The 17,919-nt window shown below is 49.8% G+C and overlaps 7 protein-coding genes across 13 annotated transcripts; 4 read left to right on the top strand and 3 right to left on the bottom strand.

The window, feature by feature from the left end:
• The first annotated feature begins 243 nt into the window (after window positions 1–243).
• FOIG_12957 (uncharacterized protein) lies at window positions 244–5,124 on the top strand. 3 transcript variants are annotated; one of them, XM_031213958.1, is made up of 5 exons: window positions 244–1,246; window positions 1,656–1,810; window positions 1,861–2,051; window positions 2,108–2,321; window positions 2,376–3,457. In XM_031213958.1, exons 2-5 carry the CDS (start codon window positions 1,698–1,700, stop codon window positions 2,824–2,826), a joined length of 969 nt encoding a protein of 322 aa, XP_031056532.1. In that variant the 5' UTR covers window positions 244–1,246; window positions 1,656–1,697; the 3' UTR covers window positions 2,827–3,457. The 3 variants fall into 3 exon arrangements, with proteins under 3 accessions (XP_031056532.1, XP_031056531.1, XP_031056530.1); XM_031213957.1 differs by having other exon boundaries at window positions 1,328–1,810; XM_031213956.1 differs by having other exon boundaries at window positions 244–1,810; window positions 2,376–5,124.
• On the bottom strand, window positions 3,319–7,075 carry FOIG_12956 (uncharacterized protein). 4 transcript variants are annotated; one of them, XM_031213953.1, is made up of 5 exons: window positions 6,610–7,075; window positions 5,840–6,556; window positions 5,739–5,775; window positions 5,205–5,687; window positions 3,371–5,150 (listed from the first exon to the last, which is right to left on the bottom strand). In XM_031213953.1, the coding sequence occupies exons 2-5, from the start codon at window positions 6,283–6,285 to the stop codon at window positions 3,759–3,761; spliced, it is 2,358 nt and encodes a 785-aa protein (XP_031056527.1). In that variant the 5' UTR covers window positions 6,286–6,556; window positions 6,610–7,075; the 3' UTR covers window positions 3,371–3,758. The 4 variants fall into 4 exon arrangements, with proteins under 4 accessions (XP_031056526.1, XP_031056529.1, XP_031056527.1 ...); XM_031213954.1 differs by having other exon boundaries at window positions 5,840–6,845; window positions 6,997–7,067; XM_031213952.1 differs by having other exon boundaries at window positions 3,319–5,150; window positions 5,840–7,075.
• Window positions 7,076–7,222: 147 nt separating this feature from the next.
• Window positions 7,223–9,711, top strand: FOIG_12955 (uncharacterized protein). The gene is made up of 3 exons (XM_031213951.1): window positions 7,223–8,172; window positions 8,229–8,714; window positions 8,768–9,711. Exons 1-3 carry the CDS (start codon window positions 7,542–7,544, stop codon window positions 9,439–9,441), a joined length of 1,791 nt encoding a protein of 596 aa, XP_031056525.1. The 5' UTR covers window positions 7,223–7,541; the 3' UTR covers window positions 9,442–9,711.
• A 21-nt stretch (window positions 9,712–9,732) lies between these two features.
• Window positions 9,733–10,599, top strand: FOIG_12954 (uncharacterized protein). Its single transcript, XM_031213950.1, has one exon. It carries the CDS (start codon window positions 10,079–10,081, stop codon window positions 10,436–10,438), a length of 360 nt encoding a protein of 119 aa, XP_031056524.1. The 5' UTR covers window positions 9,733–10,078; the 3' UTR covers window positions 10,439–10,599.
• On the bottom strand, window positions 9,895–12,280 carry FOIG_12953 (uncharacterized protein). The gene is made up of 2 exons (XM_031213949.1): window positions 11,851–12,280; window positions 9,895–11,453 (listed from the first exon to the last, which is right to left on the bottom strand). Exon 2 carries the CDS (start codon window positions 11,272–11,274, stop codon window positions 10,885–10,887), a length of 390 nt encoding a protein of 129 aa, XP_031056523.1. The 5' UTR covers window positions 11,275–11,453; window positions 11,851–12,280; the 3' UTR covers window positions 9,895–10,884.
• FOIG_12952 (uncharacterized protein) lies at window positions 12,279–15,240 on the top strand. Of its 2 annotated transcripts, XM_031213948.1 has the most exons (3): window positions 12,279–12,950; window positions 13,001–14,062; window positions 14,115–14,374. In XM_031213948.1, the coding sequence occupies exons 1-2, from the start codon at window positions 12,668–12,670 to the stop codon at window positions 13,975–13,977; spliced, it is 1,260 nt and encodes a 419-aa protein (XP_031056522.1). In that variant the 5' UTR covers window positions 12,279–12,667; the 3' UTR covers window positions 13,978–14,062; window positions 14,115–14,374. The 2 variants fall into 2 exon arrangements, with proteins under 2 accessions (XP_031056522.1, XP_031056521.1); XM_031213947.1 differs by having other exon boundaries at window positions 13,001–15,240.
• Window positions 13,054–17,192, bottom strand: FOIG_12951 (L-iditol 2-dehydrogenase). The gene is made up of 3 exons (XM_031213946.1): window positions 15,766–17,192; window positions 15,316–15,686; window positions 13,054–15,264 (listed from the first exon to the last, which is right to left on the bottom strand). Exons 1-3 carry the CDS (start codon window positions 15,874–15,876, stop codon window positions 14,460–14,462), a joined length of 1,287 nt encoding a protein of 428 aa, XP_031056520.1. The 5' UTR covers window positions 15,877–17,192; the 3' UTR covers window positions 13,054–14,459.
• Between the last annotated feature and the right edge of the window lie 727 nt (window positions 17,193–17,919).

Genomic DNA, 17,919 nt, shown 5'->3' with positions numbered 1-17,919 from the left:
TTGGCGCCCGCCCCCTGTCGTGACATGTTTGAGGCCTTGTGCCGCTCAAAGAGATAATTCGGAACCGCGGCTCTGCGACTTGTAGTTCGTACTGCCTTTTGGACCTCAGGCTGTCAGGGCATCCAACGTCATATTTGTTATTATCTCGACAAAGATTTTGAATGTACCTCGGGCCTCTATCCAGTATAAGGCATGCAGGACTTTGGCTGAAATATCTTATCGTACCTATGCCGAGCACCTAATCCTTGACCATGGTTTCAGCAGAAGTGGACATTCCCTTTTCCGTGTTACTTAACAGAAACAGTTCAATGATTTGGTCAAATACGGCAGTTTTGTATTACTACGCAAGCATGCAATGCATTCACGGAGCATTGCCTTGCCGTGACGGAGAGGAGTGGACGACCCCAACATCCTCCGCTCTGAAGTGACGGTGGGCAGGAAACAAATGGAGACTGGTCCTTATTATTAGGTTCCTTCGGCCCACTGTGGGATTGGATGGGATGGCATTGCAATGATTGCACCTATGCAGGATACGTTACTGTTACCGTTACTCTACGATACCTTTGGTAGAGCACAGCACCACCTCCTCGGACCAGAATTGGTGACGGAAAGGTGTCGCTTTTTATTTGCCTCGCCTTTCTGCTCCGACAGCGTGAATTAATGGCTCTCAGAAACGGAATGGTCGAGAGAGTGGCATGATCTATCGTTGTATTAGGCCGGCCACATTCCCACACAAGCTTGAAAACCAACAAGGTATAACTCATATCCGTCAAGTTGAAACATAGGGCAACTGAAGTTTGACGAGACGCGATCATCACGACTTGAATTCCTCCAAACCTTCACACGAAACTCTCTATCCTTAGCCACAGCACTGTCTCTTGTTGGCGTTCCTCTATCACAATCAAGAACAGTTACCATTTTGCATCCCTCGTCTCAGCTTTATTAGCTGCCTTAGTACACTGGACTCGCTCACTCGCTCGTTCGACCACGTCACAACTGGGTCGCATTACGGCCGCCGATCAGTGTGAACTCTTCTCAAAAGAGTTTCGGCTTGTCCCGACGGCTCGGGGCCATACCGCTTAACCCAAGAGCCTATCCCGCACCGACCGTCTGTCTTGTCTGCTACCAACTTACCGGTCGCCTGGGATTCTGGGTCTCCCTGCGCCGCCGACCCTCCCTTCCGTTCTTCTGGAAATCCTCCTTGGCTGTTCTCTCATCGTATTGGCTAGCTGGGACCATTCACTCGGTTAGTCCCCTCCACACAGTCCGGTTTGCTGGGTCTTTGTCGCTCTTGTCATTCACTCTGTGCAACTTTTCGTTCAACCAGGCCCTATCAAACAGGCTGGTTTGGTCAATACCTGGTATTGGCGTGCTTGCTTCTCTCGACTGTCCCTGTCACATATCATTCTCCCAGTGTTAGCTTTCCCTGCCTTTGAACAGGCTTCCCCCTGCGACATACGTACCCTACCATCGGGACAAGGTCTGGGTATCTGTCACCGGCATATGTATGTATGCTTGACCCACCGAGGCCTGTCCTATCATTCTGCCCTTCTTTTAGCTTGCTGCTACAATACCTATCTGCTGCTTTTCTGCGGAGTGCTCATGTATTCGCATCAAATTCTATTCCCTTCCCAATTAACTTATCTCTTCTCGAGTACGATCCTTCAAGGGGGACTTGAAGCAGAGGTTCCATAGCGATGGACCATAGAGACCCCGAAGAGGACCCAACGTCAGACTATGGAGATTCAATAGCAACCTCCGAATTTACTTCAGTCAATACCAGGGAACTTTACTCGTACGAACATGGAAGGTGTGTTGCTGATCATTGTTACACCCCGTCGATGAATGCTAATCTGTTAGGCGGTATCAAGGCTTTCTCTGTGGTCGTTATGGCCTACCAAACGACGATGCTGAGCAGGTTCGCGAGGGCCTGAAACATAAGCTGTACCTGGATTATCTCCTCGACGGAAAGCTATTTCTGGCCCCCATCGGGAACAACCCGCAAAAGATTGTTGATCTTGGTACAGGTGTTGGCATGTGGGCGCAAGACGGTCAGTTCTTCCGTCTCAATTGCAATACTCTCAGGCTGACAGCGAGCCTGCCTTAGTCGCAGAAAACTTTCCCAGCGCACGAGTTATAGGATGTGATCTTTCACCCATCCAACCGCATTGGACGCCGCCCAACGTTGAATTTCGAGTAGAAGATCTCGAGGATGAAAATCGTCCATGGACAAGAATATATGACGATGCAGATTTAATTCATGTCAGAGCCTTGTTACAGACCTTGCGAAAACCGAGACAGCTATTAGAAAGAGCCTTTGAGTAAGTTGTGTCAGAATCAACCTGTCGTAACCCCAGCTCATTCAATGCTGCTAGAAAGCTGAAACCAGGTGCTTGGATTGAAATCCATGAAATTGTTCCCTTTGTCTTCTCTGTTGACGGTACTGCCGGAGATGATCATCCTATGAACCAGTTCTACCGCCTTGTCGAGGGTCCCTTTACAACGATATATGGTTGGAATCTACGCTTTCCATTCCAGATCGTTGAAGCGCTGCGTGACGTTGGATTCATCAATGTCAATGAACGCCATTCATACACACCTGTTGGCCGATGGCACCAGGAAGCAAAAATGCGAGAAATGGGAATTTTCACTCAAAATATCCTCGAGGAATGGGTCACGGCAATGCTCGGCCGTCCGGACATCATGGGAGTCACAGAAGAAGAGGCATATGAGCTTGGGCACAGCGTATTCGAAACCTTCAACAACACTCGCATTCACGCACAACTCGACTGGATTGATTGCTGGGCGCAGAAGCCACCTTCATAGGGCACTGAAGAAATCTTTAGCAAAATGGCCATCCTGCAAAATTTCTCCCATGCGAACGGACATTCGACAGAGACTAACTCAAAACTGTCAGCGTGCATAATGCTTTTGCCACCACTTGGAATGTGTGACACCTCAATACTCTGACTGCTAACCTACCTATCTGGCCTTGGTGACTGGGATGACATGGATGTAGGGTTACCTCGCATGCTGCTCCAGAGTTGTAGAAATGCAACACAAAGCAAACAATGGCCCGCCATATAAGCTAATCGTTCTGCCGTGGCTTATGCTGGTTGTCTAATTGGGAAACGGCGGCATAATAAACTGAAATGCTTCACCATATCCTCGGGTCTGCTCCGTACATAGTTTAGCACAGCTATCGGCTTGACTTTGAGGTGAAGATGGGACAGGCAATGCCTCCACTCTTCTGCGGTGATACTTCAGGCTGAACTTGACACAACATCTATACTAGTAAGTAAAACATTAGCGGGCTTCTATGAGTAAAAGCCAACGTCTGAATAGGCTGGGTGCGCTTCCGATCTGTGGTCCTCAGCCGTGCCCAGTAAGTTATTTAGCTTATATATCTTGAATAGGACACTGCATTCTCCAAGGATTGGGTAGAAGTTGATGTGAGAGCGTCTTAAGTCTGATACAGATGCCAGCATGAACAAACTGCGCTTGTGATTACGGTGCCTCTGTGGCCATTCGTATACTCTAGTTCGAGCTAGGATTGTGAGCTGTATGTGAGGCAGTTGCCAAGGAAAAGAAAGAAGAAAAGAAAAATAGAATACTAGATACCGATATACTGTATCATGTTCAAATACTATCATGCAAACAAACATCCAAGATAAAGCATTCCACTTTGAAGGAGCAAAACAAATAAACAAAAGAACAATGGCGCTCGTATATCGTATCACATCACTGCTCATAGTGTTCTAATTCCCACCAAACATGCGACCACCTGGAGGATTACCAGTCGGAGGACGCCCCATACCTCCCATCCCAGGTGGCATACCAGGCATACCCCCGCCAAAGCCACCACTGAAGCTGCCAAACCCGCCCATCGGGGTGAAACTTGAAGTGTCGTTGTAACCAGACATCATATAAGTCCAGTCCATCTCACCAGGCTCGTCGCTGGAGGCAACGGAGCCCGAGTTTGCCCGTTGGCCATGGTGCACAGTTCCGGGCGTCATGTGACCAACAGAGGGGGCAAACCCAGTGGAAGAGGGCGTCGTGACCTGAGAATGCGGGACGCCGATTGGAGGCTGGGGAGGATTTGGAACAGGTCGATTGGCTTGCTTTGCTCGCCGGCGAGCTGCTACACGCTCACGCAAAGGTCCCAAGAAAGCTGGTCTGTGAACCTGTCTGCCAGCAGCTATCAAGGCAGCTTCATGCGCATCCCAGGCTTTGATGAAATGGCCACCAAATGCCATATGCATAGGGTTGTGGTAGTTGTTGAGAAGGCCACGGAGGTCATGATTCTTTTCGATGGCATCCCATGCTCGCTCTACCATTGGGCCAGAGACGCGGTGGCGTAGCTCCTGGACAAGAAACATGTAGGCGGGAAAGGGAAAGTGGTGCATAGAGTACCATTTGAAGGGCCGGAGGGACTCGGATGACTGGACGACATTGTCGTATTCGATCATTTGCGTGGCTTGTAGGAAGAGGCTGTCGCGCTCAACGTCTTTAAGAGGTAGATTGTCATCATTGCTATGCATTCGAACAAGGAAGCTAATGATTCGCATCTTGCACATAGCTTGACGAGTCATGGTAAGGGTAAAGAAGTGCAGGGGGATCTTAGGGTCGCATTGGCTCAGGTATGTGCCTTCTATGTGTGCACAGAAACCGTCGAGCGTATAGGCAGGGCCGTCTTGACCAGCAAGGCGGATGGTAGCTTGATTCTTGGAAGCAGGTGTCCCAGCAGGACTCTTATCTGTGTTGTTCATTTTGTAGCTGTCGCGATTACTATCGCTTGAAACCGCCATGGCGAGCTCGACTCTCGTAAGAGAAAAGAGCATCTCGGTTGGTCCAGAGTGTGGTGTGGGTAACTCTTTACCGTCAACATGTAAATCCGAGTCGTTGACGTTCATGGGAATCTTGCAGTCGCCGCCGGTCGAGAGAGCAGTGACTGTTGATCCTGCCATCTCTCCTAGCCGTCGATCGTATCCCACAAGGGTCCACCACAGTCGGCGACGCTGCTCAACCTCAAATGGCGGTAGCCCAAACTGCGCTGGATCCCGGTGAAGTCCCATCCGCTGGGCAATGCGGACAGCTAAACCAATGAGGCAGAATACTTGACGAGGGTCAACGAACCATCGAACAGCAAACTAAGTAAAAGTTAACCGACAGCATTCGCAAAAGAATCCCCAGGTTAAACTTACGAGGTAAAGAATATACGCCTGCAAGAGAATAGGATCGTTGACCCTCATAAACCCGGCTTTCGTCAGGGCATGCTGTGTGCCAGTATGGTATCTTGCCAGGAGCTCCTTTTTGGTCTCGTTGAACCGTTTGTAGACGTCTGCATCCTCAAGCGATGTGATCGCCATGAGGTACATGGAGAACATGAGAGCCTCGATGTTCTTTGGTGCATTTTCGAGATCAGAGCTCGCCTCTATGATCTGTGCCTGAACTGTAGGAACATGTGTTATCTTGAGCAGGGGATTAATGTTGTCGATATATATTTGCCAGAGCTGGAAGATGTGTATTGTGGAAGGATGAAGATTCGCGATAGGGACTGGGGCAGCTCCAATGATGAAAGGAAACCCATCAGTGTCAAACATTCGATCAAAGGCACGATGAATACTTGAGCCCACTTCAGGTTCATCATCAGAGGAGTCTTGCAGCATGTGTTCACTGGCTCGAAACTACGTTGAATATTAGACGATTGTAGTGAGCGAGAGGAGAACTCAGCCTACCTCCTTGTGATAAGAAAACCACGCCCCGCCGCCAGTCCTATAATCATGTGAGCGGAAGTACTTTGAGGGGCGTTGACATGCTTTGTCTGCAGGATGCATACCGTTGCTCTGAATTAGATGGTGCAGGGGATGAACTAGCTTCAGGGGTTGTCTTAAGACCTTCAAAATCGTTCTCAAGTTCTTCAACATCTTCACCCGGGGGGCCATCAGGTCTTAATTCATGCCCGATGGCATCAACTTTGACACCGTGCTCCGCTAGAAGGGTTTCGTACTTTTTTAGCCGATCGATCAAGTCCTTCTCCTGGAGACGCTTCTTCCGGCGGCGAGGAGGCTGGGGTGGAATAACACGACATTCAACTTTGGCCTTTACACAGTTGGCACACGGCTTGTTCTTGTCACAGCGGACCTTACGCTGTTGACAAAGCACACAGCTGGTCCCTCGAGTTAATTTGATGGCGGAAGGATCCTGAGGTTGCTGTACTTGAGACTGCTGTTGCTGCTGCGGGGCCGATCCGGGGACACCGGGAATGCCATTTGGGTAGGGCATGGCCAGTCAGTAACTGTATCAGAGGACCGAATCGCCGGATGATTCGACCCCGACGGAGTGGGTATCCTATGCCGGATCTGCACGGGGCCGGGCAAGGGGTACAGGCGACGGCGAAGGAGGTGTCGGGCCCGGGCGAGTGTGTGCTGAGACAATAAGACACAGCAACAGCCACGCGTTATTGGGTTGACGTGGCGGCGAATGAAGAGCGGGGGTAGGCCCCAGAAAGAGGCGTTTTTGTTTAGATTTGAGAGACTCTCATGGGTTCCCTGAGCTGCAAGTCTCTTTCAGCTGTAGGTACTGGACTGTCGGAATTCTCAGCCCTACAGTAAGATACTTGCCTACCTACAGTAGAGTAGCTTGTGGGTAGGGATCAGAGTCAGGGACCTGCAAATGCATCCATCCATCTGCTTGTGGCCAGTGACAGGACAGATCTGCAGAAGAGGGAACGGACGTTGCGATGCGTTGGATGGATAATTATGGCGTGTTTGCGATCTTCGGGCCCGAGATTACGGGAACGGGAGCTTGATTTTTGCTTGGCGGCCGTGCTCTTTTATGAGAGACTGTTTGATATCGTAAGTAGGATTGAACTGATTGGTCCCCTCGATCCTTGCGTGTTAATGGGTGTTGAAGATGAGGTTGAGCGGATCAGATACAATCAAGGGCGGGTCAAGAGGTGTAACCCAAGGGCGAAATGAAGAAAAGACGAAGTACCATTGAGAGACTCTCTTCGGGTAGTAGACAAGAAAATGGCCGAGAGTTGTCAAGTTTGAGTGTTGCTCATGGTGAGTTTATGCCCGTCGGTCCCGAGGGAGGGGACACTCTTGGCACCTTCGCGACTTTGATTTCCCAATCGAGTATAGCTTTGTGGTCTCCGGATCTGACCTATAACTGATCCTTTCACCCTCGGGACCCTTATTCTACGTCAAACCACTTCTCTCGGGTCAATTTTCGTAATTTTCTCTATTAGGATGAGTATTGGCCGAGCACGCGCATCTTCTGTATGTAAATCTCTTCTAGGTCCTGCCGCTAGTTTCAACTTATTGCATGGCTCGGTTTTCAGTCCGTCCGATGATTACTTGCAGCGTAGATATATATCTAGCAAAATGTCCAGTTCAACAAGCCTCATCCTGCTCAGCAGCACCAGATTCCAGTGTTTTCCAACATTTGCAGTTATACTAATACTAATACGCTGTATAATATCACATCGTATAAGCACCTGCACCTCCAGCTGAATAGCTTCAGCTTCAACTTCAACCATGTCTCCCCCTGACAAGACCGAATCTCATGCTCCAGATCGCAAATCATTCAACTCGCTCTCATCAGCCGAACCACAAATTCCTTTCGAACCTAACAACAAAATATCATCACAAGATGAGAAGCCTCAACCACTTCAAGGCAACCAGCAAGAGTCCGCAAATGACACCAAGGAAGATGAGTCAAGTCCCAAGGGCCCAGCTTTCGACAAAGAAGCTCAGGAGAACTACAAACCAAAGACATTGAAGTTCTGGCTTATAATCCTCTCCGTCTTTGCTGCCATGTTTCTCGTCGCTCTCGACCGCACAATCATTGCAACTGCCATTCCTCAAATCACAAACGACTTCCAGAGTTTAGGCGACATAGGATGGTATGGCTCTGCATACATGCTCACAACAGCTGCCTTTCAGCTCATTTTTGGTCGTATCTATCGATTTTACCCTTTAAGGACGACCTTCCTTGTCTGTATCTTGCTGTTCGAGATTGGCTCTGCCATTTGTGGTGCCGCTCCCAATTCTGTTGCCTTTATAATCGGAAGAGCTATTGCTGGTATTGGCTCAGCAGGCATCATGACTGGGTCGATGATGTCCATTGTTCCTATGATTCCTCTTCATAAGCGGCCAATGTTCCAATGTAAGTATACACTCTCCCATCCATGACTAGACGAGTAACGGCTAACATATTCATAGCCATGTTTGGCATGGTTTTTGGCATCTCGTCCGTTGTTGGACCTCTTCTTGGGGGAGCCTTCACTCAGCATGCCACTTGGCGATGGTGTTTCTACATGAATCTCCCTGTAGGATTCGTCGCCTCGGTCTTCCTCTTCTTCTTCCTCCACATATCACCCAAGAAGCACGAACCTGTTCCTGTTCTAAAGCACATCACCCGATTAGACCCGCTCGGAACATTCTTCTTTGTGCCATCCATGATCTGCCTCATCCTGGCCCTTCAATGGGGCGGCTCGACTTACCCCTGGGGCAACTGGCGAATAATTCTCCTCTTCGTTCTCTTCGCTCTTACAGCCTTCATTTTTGCTCTCATACAGATCAAGATGCCCGAGACTGCAACTGTCCCCGCCAAGGTCATCACTCAGAGGACTATGCTGGCCTGTGCATGGACCATGCTGTTGGTTGGTGGTGGTATGATGATTGTCGTTTACTATCTCCCCCTGTGGTGTAAGTAGCCCCTGTCTTCATTTTGTTTATAGCATACGCTCACAAATTAATAGTCCAGGCTACTAAGGGCGCCAAACCCGTCGACTCGGGCATTTATACGATCCCGTTAGTGCTAAGCCTTGTCGTAGGTAGTATTATCTCTGCTGCCTTCACCCAGCGCATTGGCTACTATGTCCCATCTATGCTGATATGTCCCTGTATCATGGCCATTGGAGAAGGGCTCTTGACCACGCTCAAGCCAGATACGGGTTCATCGCACTGGATTGCCTATCAATTCCTTGTTGGTTTTGGTTTGGGCCTTGGAATGCAGACTTCCGGCCTTGCTGTCCAAGCAACACTCCCCAAGGAGGATATCCCCATCGGAATTTCGATCACCTTCTTCGCGCAGCAACTCGGTGGTGCCATATTCGTCTCCGTTGGGCAGACTGTGCTTAACGGGCTTCTCGCGAGACATTTATCAGATATACCCAACCTCACGCCCAAGAAAATTGTCGATGCAGGCGCTACAGAACTGAACAAGATAGTTCCGCCCGAGTACATGCCCCTGGTGAAGGACGCCTACAACATTGCCATTACCCGGATATTCTTTGTGAGTCTAGCATTGACTCTAGCCCAGTTGATTTGCGCGCTTGGTGTGGAATGGAAGAGCATCAAGCCCAAGGCCGAGTCATCGCCAGAGGCCGGCAACCCTCAGGTTCGACAGGAGTCAAAGCCGGAAGAGTCATGATGGACGATATATAAGACGGTTGGGTTTGTAAAATTGATGAGGCTAGTAGCAAAGAAAACTCCCCCCATGAAACAAGACCGCTCATACAAAAGTAAAACAAATAGTACAATACATATGTAGATTAGAATAGGATAATAGCGATTACGAGCGTACAGTCATGTCCCAATTCCTCAAACAGGCAACTGATTTTGACTCGGATGTAATCCGATTAGCTATTTCAGTATCACGCCGAGCACCGGCCGCTCTCAACACCAGGCGGCCTGTTCTTTGTCGGACTTCTTAGTCGCACTTGGGAGGTGTAGGATGGCGGTGAAGCCTTTGTGCCATGATCATCATGCGACATCCACCAGAGACGACTTGGACAGGGGACCCATCTCTATGATCGCAGAAAGGATCAAAAAGAAGGCATAGCCTAGATAATTCTTGGAAGTTAGTTGATATTTCGATCATGAACAGATTTGTAAATAAATGCCCCAACGTGAAGGTTTTCTCTTCTCCAAGTCCACGACGCTCAAAAATCACATTCATCTGTAATACTTCTTGACCGCCATCTTTGACTCACAGCTTATATGCAATTGCGCCGAATTATCAGCGATTTCCTCCTCTCGAGCATTTCCTAAACTCAATTGCAATCGACATGTGCACAAGTATCAATACCACAATGGTTTGCGGCCACACATTCACAAACTATGCCACAACATGTGGCATGGCCACAAACTGTCGTCCATGCACTCCCAATGTCAAAATTCAACATCTCAACGACACGTGCGCAGCGTGCGATCCGGCGGCCCGGAGGCGCCGTGTCCGTCAGGATTACGAGAGCCGGCACGCCGAGCTCATGGCCGAGTACATGGCGGCCAAACAGACAGGCGATGGAGCAGCCATGGCGCGTGTAGAGCTTCTGGTCATGGAAAATTCCATGACCACAATGGAGCGGAATTTCGAGATCGGCATGCACTGCCAGGAAGAGGATGTCATGTGGTGGGAGATGAATTGAACGACAAAGATGCGCTGAAATGATTTATGACGATTACGAGAGGGATCTGGCGTTTGCCTGTACCAACAATGGGGGGACTACTGCGTATTTATGAACTACTTACAAACATCTGCCATTGTTACTAGACTTCCGAGCCCAACATGTCCCCAAACCATTATTCCAATCGTCTAACTATGTAATATGTACCAGAGTCTACCGTGACTCTTTAAATCCTCCGCTCTATGTGTATAACGCCGAGAATTGGACAAGTCGAGTACTGGTAACCGAGGTCCAGGCTCGGTGTTTTTCGTGTTCCGCGTAGCATGACAAAAAGGGAATCATTCTTGGTCTTGATGTCGAAAAGAGTGCCCTCAGCTTATGCCGAGGGATGCAAAGTGGTATCCAATGTGTTATCAAAACAAAATGTGAGGCCGTGTCTTTCATAAACACCTTTAATGAGGTGAGCTTCAATGCGATCTGGGTGATGGTGGCTGTGGTGATACTGATCGGTAGGTTGGACGGTCGTATTGTACGTTCTTGAAGGCCGGCATGAGAGTGTCAATGCTGAGTGGTGTTTGTATTGAAGGATAATCCAAGTCGATAGAGCTAGCAGTCGACGTTGCCGATGTTGAAGAAGTATCGGAAGTGAAAGAGGTCGCTTGCTTGTACTTCTTGCTCGGCGCAGGCGAGTCGCTGTCGATGCTATCGCAATGAGGACGTTTCCCACTACGAGACGGCATGGTTGTGCGTGTCGTGGGTTGCTGCAGGTAAAAAGCAGGCGTTGTGATGTTCAAATGATGTGAAGCCGTCGACACGCGGACCACTTTGTCCGTACTTTGACCAAAGGCGGCGATCATGATTTGGAAGTGTCCAAAGATGAGAGTGGGTGAGATAATGTGGACTCCCGAGGCGGGAGAGTATATTCAAAGGTTGGTCAAACCTGGAGGCGGCGACGAAGATGGAGTTGGGCGATGAATATCGGAGAATTAGAGATTGAGTATGAGATTCGAGGCAGATATGATGATGCGATGTGCGACTATTTCAGATCAGATGAGTACTTGATATTTGCCGGAAAGATCCAGTTATGGTCCAGCCAGTGAGAAAGAGAGACAACCGAGAAGGAAGAGGAGGGGCTGAAATAGGTGAAGGGGGAGAAAAGAGACAATGCGACGACGATCTTGATGGAGATAAAGAGGATAAAGGATGATGGATCTTGAAAATCAAATCAATAGAGGGGAAAGAAGAGAAAGAAGAAAGGCGGAATGCGGAAAATGTGAGACTCGGGTGTATGAGAAAAAAAGAAAAGGAAGCCACAATAATAATAAGGAAACAGACGTGCCGGTGGTATCGCCCGTCTGAGCCAAAATGAGATGCCTGCATTGGATGGATGGATGCATTTGCATTTGCATTTGCATTCGCTTTGCATATCTTACCTTGAGCGACTTGAAAATTGGTGGAGATGGTCAAGCTTGAAAGCTTCTTTTTGAGTTAACAAAGGCTTATAGCTGATAAGATTTAGATTCGACTTTTGTTGAGTTCTCGTACAAAGAACCGACACAGTAATAAAGCCTATTTTGCCGAGTAACCTGCAACCATGGCCGGTTTTGAACAAAGCAGCTGGTGTATCAAATGGATTGGATCTCGACTCCTGGATGATGATCAAAGCACCATAGGAATAGCCACAGGCACGGACACAGGCATGGATCTGCTCAACTAAGCGACGTCGCGTCAATGTCGATGAGGGATAGACAATAGATATACCATAAATAGACTGATAATAGGATTATATCAGCTCATACACACAAAGCATAAAACACATGCATGTGCTCAACTCGATTCATTGTATGATCATGACATGTCACTCTAAACAGCGGCAAAATTCAGGGTTACATGCCGCCAATGTCGAATTTAGAACGGAAATTGAATGCTGACCTAATACTGTTATCACCGACTCTGCTTCGTACCTCCAACAGACCCCACACTCAAGTCCCCATTAGGCACTACCTTAGCTCAGGTAGCCCTGGAGCTCTAGCAGCCTCGCATGGATGCGGGGCATCTTTATTCCCATGATCCGTCCACCAGCAACTCATCTCCATCATCCTTCACGCCAACGCCGCCTTGACCAAAGCTAACGATAGCTTCATTCAAATACCAAACACACTAATCTCAACCCTCTTACTAACTTCACCACATAATTTCCACGACACACTTCACCTTACCCGCTCTGCAGTGTCTTCGCCTCAGCTCATCATGGCTGCCTCGACCCCCGCCAGCAGCGCTCTTCTCTCTAACCAGAAGAGTTCCGAGCTTCAGGCTGTTCTTCACCCACTCGTCCTCCTCACCATCTCCGATTACATCACACGACATACTCTTCGTCAACAGGAAGGGCCCATCATTGGCGTCTTGCTAGGTCAACAAAATGGTCGCGAAATCACAGTCGAGCATGCCTTTGAAGCTCATACCCGACAAGAGCCCAATGTACAAGGTGGATACCTCCTCGATGCCACGAAATTCGGCGCACGGTTAGAACAGAGTCAGTAAACTCGTCCATGCTATCATCATCTCCCTCTAATTATGTACTAGTGATCACTGTCCACAAGGATAGACACCTCGACCTCGTTGGATGGTACACCCTTCTACCTTCTTCAGGTCCGACCCCGACTATCCTCCCAATCCATAATCAGATTCTCGAAGGTTGGAACGAGTCAGCCATACTCCTCGGATTCCACCCGGAACAGGTCCTTGATCACTCCGTCGGTGGCAGACTTCCACTCACTATTTACGAGAGCAACTATGAAGTCGACGACCCAAAGGCGGATAACGATGGAGAGGACAAGAAGATGGATGACGGGGAGCCCGCTCTCAAGCTCAAGTTCAGAGAGCTGCCCTACTCGGTTGAGACCGACGAAACAGAGATGATCAGCATGAACTACGTTGCTGCTTCAGGAGGAAACGCTGCCGCCGCTCCCCAAAAGGAAGACAAGCCCTCTTTGTCCATCGAGTCAAATGGCAAGGGCAAGCGCCGGCTAGTAGAGAGCCACGACGAAGATCACAACAAGGCGATTGCGCAGGATGATGAGGTTGTTCTGACGCCAGAAGAGGACGAAACAATTGCTGCCCTCACAGCAAAGGCCAACGCTATCAAGATGCTCCAGTCCCGAATACTCCTTCTCACCACTTATCTCGAGCGTCTTCCTCCCTCGTACATCAACGGTGACACAGCCGATTCCAGTAGCATGGACGCCGACTATACCACTCCATCAGCGACAGTGCTTCGCCAGATCCAAGCCCTCGTCAGCCGCCTGGACCTCGTCATTCCCTCAGACAGAGCCGCATTTGAGCGCGAGATGCTCCATGAGGCAAACGATGTTAACTTGGTGAGACTCCTCAACGGCATTGTCCAGAGCGTCGGCCAGGCCCGCGACGTTGGCAAGAAGTTCCACGTTGTCGAAAACGCAAAGGCGTCGCACCGTCGTGGTGCTCCTCCTGGCCCCGGGCAGGATTTCGTCATTGACCCAGCGGCTTATAACATTCGTGGAGCTGGCGATATCCTGATCTGAGATTGCTAGATATACGCGTGAAGGCACGATGACGCGTACGACAGAAACGACTTAGTTACATTCAGCCGGGCGTTTGGTGTTTGAGGTAGATTACAACTTCAAATCGTGTTTTAGAGATGAATTAAAGCATAAACTAGTTAGCCATATCGTATTCACGAGTCTAGTTGTTTGTGGGGATATCCCGGCTTCATGGGTTAAGTTAAGATAGGGATCAAGTGTTCATGTTAATGTCGTGGACTATGTCTGCTAGGACGAACTCCTTACCAACCCGTTCTTCCAGCCCGTTAAGCCACTTCATATCATATTTGGTATCTCTCCAATCAAACCCAACCACCTCCAAGCTACCAATATAGTAGCTGGTATCTTCATAACAGAGAATCTATTTACGCGCCCCCCATGAAATACGCCACTGGAATATGTAGCTTTTTGGATATCTTTGTCTATCATTCATAAGTCGTAAAAAGGCAATCTTGAGAAAGATTTTATGCCTCAATAACAATCTTCAGGACGAGTTTGCCCTCGTCGTCACTGGTGCGTGTTGCTAGCTCAAATGCACGTTGTGCCTGATCGAGGCCCTTGAAACGGTGGGTAACCATGTCGTCCAACGAGGGCAGGCTGCAGCCAGAGGGATTCGCAGCTTGCGAACACAAAAGTCGAATACCGGTGGGATATGTGTTGGAATACCGGAATACGCCCAGGATGTCAATCTCACGGAGGTGGGCCACGGAGAGAGGGAGAGTCTGGATCGGAGTTCCCATGCCCACCATGATTACTTTGCCGCCGGCTTTGGTAGCATATAAGCTCGTGTGCATGCACACCTCCTTTCCAGTGCACTCGAATGTGACATCCACACCGTCCTCATCCTCCTCAAGCATGAAGGTACCAGCAGGGTTTGATGAAGCAAGGATATCCGCAGCCAATGATTTGGCTCCGTCGAAGCGGCTTGCTGTTGAAAAGGTGCTGGCAGGAGTAATGATACCAGTCTCGGGTGTAGAGATTCCAGAAGAATAGTTCGATGAGTTCAAACGGGACAGGGGGGTAACAAAACCATGAGTTGCAAATCCACGGCTTATGGCATAGTTGACACGCCCAGCATCGATATCTGTGATTGTGACCGAGGTGCAGCCTGATTGACGAGCCATTGCGGCAGTCAACAGGCCAACGGTGCCGGCACCGATAACAAGGGCAGTGGAGCCCGGCTCCGGCCTGGCACGGTTCACCGCATGGATAGCTACAGACAGCGGCTCGAGGAGGGCGGCGGCCTCGAACGAGACGTTATCGGGCAACCTGCATTCGGGTTAGTAACCAGGGCTGTCAAGAGTATCGTGTTGAGCTTACTTGTGGCACCAGACAGCGGGATGGTTAATCCTCTCTTGCAATGTGCCTTGGTAGTGAGGGTAGGTTTTGGCACTGCTTCTGAAACGCAACTTTTTGCATAGGTTATAGCGACCTTTACGGCAAGTGCCGCAGTTTCCACAAGCAACACCAACTTCAAGAGCAACTCGGTCGCCCAGCTTGAAGCCACTCACTTGAGGACCAATAGCAACAACTTCACCGGACGATTCATGGCCTAGTGACAGTGGGTGACAAGCACAGAGATCGCCATTGGCAAACTTCTTGTAGTAGGATACATCTGAACCACAAATGCCAGTCGCCTTGATAGCGATTTGAAGCTCGCCTGCCGCTGGAGCCTCGATGGTTCTTGTTTCCTGGAACGCGGTAAGTCAGCCAAGTGTTCGGGTAGGGCTGAATCGACAGCAACCATGGAGGCTATCGGGGTCGGCTTACCAGTCGCAGATCGCGGGGACCATGCAAGACAGAGGCACTGATGCTCAATGGCTTCGATGGACCACCGGGTAGATGCGTTGGTGCGATCTCTCCCGTAGCAACTGGGGCCATAGCTGTCAACAACAACGCTTGAAGCGTGGGATAAAGGTGGGATGTTGGCGAGAATGGAGACTTGAGGTCGGGCGATGGCTTGATCAGTTGCCGTTTGGGGCAAATACAGCAAAGGGGATTGGCTGGTGGAGAGAGATGGAAACGTGGGAGACGGCCAGCGCGTGGGGGTAAGGGCCTAGGATAGCTCGTGGAGGCGCTCCAAGTGCCAAGTGCCTAGGTGGTAGATTGGTGTAAGATATAGAAGTATATAAGACTTGAATTCCTCGAGCTGTTTGGCACGAATGCTTGAGCCGGTTTGGGCAGGTAAAAAGGCTCACGGCTATGTATCGTTGGATCGAGGAAGAATGAGCCAAAGGAGATGGGTTCCCACCCCTTAAGTAGATAACACTCCTCGCCAGTAACCTCCGGAGCAATTCGCCAGAGGAGTCCGGATCGAGAGCAATCAGAAGCAAGGGCGTGCGCTCATCATCAAAATGCTCAGTGCCAAGGTGGAGCGGCGTCTAGAGGCGTTTGAATTGGGAGGGAGAAGGCCCAGTCAGGAAGCAACAAGCTATCGGTGGGAAACGAGGAGCTTTCCGTTAGGTGTTGTCATATCGCAAACTAGCTGCAGGACTTAGCACGATGGCAATGGCGTATCGGCAGAACGACAGCCCCTGATGCTCAAGAGAGCAAGATGGTCGCCATGTGCCTGGGCCGAGGCCGGACCACCAAGCAGAATTGGTGCATGTTTGGCGGACGAGCCTGTAGCAGGCGGGCGTCTTGCATGCACAGATGGGGCGTCACTGAGGGCCCTGATGCTTGCTCGCGGGGCGCGCTATCAAGGGTCTAATAGCGGCGTCTACTTCCTGGGTCGTCCTGGAAAATCGTGGACAGGGACATTGTAGTAGGTTGTTTGGTGAAAGGTGTCCAGGCTAGTAGAACACCATGCCGCTGACAGAGGAGGGCTAGAAGGCGTGCTGCCAGAAGAAAATGAGTCTTTCATGGTCACGACTTACACGAGTGTTGAGGTTTTGGACAATGCTGGCCACCACTGGTGCCCGCTCTAAAGAGGAAACAAGATCATCGATTGTGACGAACGTGTGCCGTAGATACTGTTGCATGCCTCCGTGGCGGAAGACGGCCAGGTGTACCGGGGGCCATGTTTGTCCTACTGTAGCCATGCACAAGCAGCATCGTGGTGTGGTCCCTAATCAGCCCGAGATCGCGGTGAGTGAGATTGTGGGAAGACATCCATGACAGTTGCAGAGTGTCATTGGCGCACGTGTCTGGAACGTCAACGACTGCAGTTAAAGACAAGGCATTGCTTGATATCGACTTTAAACAGAGGATCCCAGTGTGAGAAAGGCTGGCCAAGCTTGAGTGCCCGTGCAAATAGCGGTCTCATCGACATGGACAAAAGGAACGTCATTTCGACAATTCCAACTCTCAAGAGCTGTCGTCAACGGTTTTCCAACCGTCGTCAGCCACCAGCCAATGGATACGCTATGTTAAGTCGCAGGCTGCAGGGCTAGACAACGGGCCGAGTCATATCCCCCCGTTTAGTACTTCTGGGACATGAAGTGAATTTGAGAAGTGATCAATTTGTCTCAAGAGTTGATGGTGGCCAAGGATGGCTTGCTGCGAGAATGTCAAGGCCAGCGGAGGCATGCTTGATTCTGCAATGCTCGTAGGTCAAGCTGAAGAAGACTGATGAGAGAAGAGAGCATACCAGATGAGGTACCAGCATTGTTCGGTGCAAAGGTGGCCACAGAGGTTCTCTTGTCTCAACTGAGCCTTTCCTTTTTGATAGCAATCTCCTACAGTACATGTAATGTAGGTATGTACATGTGTTTCCGCATTTGCCTGCTAACCTTGCCGGCCATGTATCACACCAATCGGGGGATATCCATCCCCTCCAAGTTCCAGGAGGAAGGCAGAACTTTAACCAAGAACCAACCTTCCAGTCCTCAGTCCTCTTTTTACCTCAGTCGGTAGGTCCTGTTTGAAACATCTTGTGCTGTACATAACAGTGCCTCGGGGTTGATTTCTCGCTGGAACAACCAA

The sequence above is a fragment of the Fusarium odoratissimum genome (assembly GCF_000260195.1).
Source record: "Fusarium odoratissimum NRRL 54006 unplaced genomic scaffold supercont1.29, whole genome shotgun sequence".
In the NCBI taxonomy this organism is placed as follows: domain Eukaryota; kingdom Fungi; phylum Ascomycota; class Sordariomycetes; order Hypocreales; family Nectriaceae; genus Fusarium; species Fusarium odoratissimum.
The sequence above is the reverse complement of the archived record's forward strand: the minus strand, read 5'-3'. Positions and strand labels throughout refer to the sequence as shown.

What these genes read in the sequence shown, in the direction of transcription:
- FOIG_12957 (XM_031213956.1), top strand. Translation starts at nt 1,698, where the DNA reads ATGGACCATAGAGACCCCGAAGAGGACCCAACGTCAGACTATGGAGAT. An exon ending in TACTCGTACGAACATGGAAG is followed by an intron (nt 1,811 to 1,860) that starts GTGTGTTGCTGA and finishes CTAATCTGTTAG; the next exon opens with GCGGTATCAAGGCTTTCTCT. An exon ending in TGGCATGTGGGCGCAAGACG is followed by an intron (nt 2,052 to 2,107) that starts GTCAGTTCTTCC and finishes AGCCTGCCTTAG; the next exon opens with TCGCAGAAAACTTTCCCAGC.
- FOIG_12956 (XM_031213952.1), bottom strand. Translation starts at nt 6,285, where the DNA reads ATGCCCTACCCAAATGGCATTCCCGGTGTCCCCGGATCGGCCCCGCAG. An exon ending in CCATCTAATTCAGAGCAACG is followed by an intron (nt 5,776 to 5,839) that starts GTATGCATCCTG and finishes ACATGATTATAG; the next exon opens with GACTGGCGGCGGGGCGTGGT. An exon ending in AGGCGTATATTCTTTACCTC is followed by an intron (nt 5,151 to 5,204) that starts GTAAGTTTAACC and finishes ACTTTTACTTAG; the next exon opens with TTTGCTGTTCGATGGTTCGT.
- FOIG_12955 (XM_031213951.1), top strand. Translation starts at nt 7,542, where the DNA reads ATGTCTCCCCCTGACAAGACCGAATCTCATGCTCCAGATCGCAAATCA. An exon ending in TAAGCGGCCAATGTTCCAAT is followed by an intron (nt 8,173 to 8,228) that starts GTAAGTATACAC and finishes ACATATTCATAG; the next exon opens with CCATGTTTGGCATGGTTTTT. An exon ending in TTACTATCTCCCCCTGTGGT is followed by an intron (nt 8,715 to 8,767) that starts GTAAGTAGCCCC and finishes ACAAATTAATAG; the next exon opens with TCCAGGCTACTAAGGGCGCC.
- FOIG_12954 (XM_031213950.1), top strand. Translation starts at nt 10,079, where the DNA reads ATGTGCACAAGTATCAATACCACAATGGTTTGCGGCCACACATTCACA.
- FOIG_12953 (XM_031213949.1), bottom strand. Translation starts at nt 11,274, where the DNA reads ATGATCGCCGCCTTTGGTCAAAGTACGGACAAAGTGGTCCGCGTGTCG.
- FOIG_12952 (XM_031213947.1), top strand. Translation starts at nt 12,668, where the DNA reads ATGGCTGCCTCGACCCCCGCCAGCAGCGCTCTTCTCTCTAACCAGAAG. An exon ending in CGGCGCACGGTTAGAACAGA is followed by an intron (nt 12,951 to 13,000) that starts GTCAGTAAACTC and finishes ATTATGTACTAG; the next exon opens with TGATCACTGTCCACAAGGAT.
- FOIG_12951 (XM_031213946.1), bottom strand. Translation starts at nt 15,876, where the DNA reads ATGGCCCCAGTTGCTACGGGAGAGATCGCACCAACGCATCTACCCGGT. An exon ending in GTCCCCGCGATCTGCGACTG is followed by an intron (nt 15,687 to 15,765) that starts GTAAGCCGACCC and finishes ACCGCGTTCCAG; the next exon opens with GAAACAAGAACCATCGAGGC. An exon ending in CCCGCTGTCTGGTGCCACAA is followed by an intron (nt 15,265 to 15,315) that starts GTAAGCTCAACA and finishes ACCCGAATGCAG; the next exon opens with GTTGCCCGATAACGTCTCGT.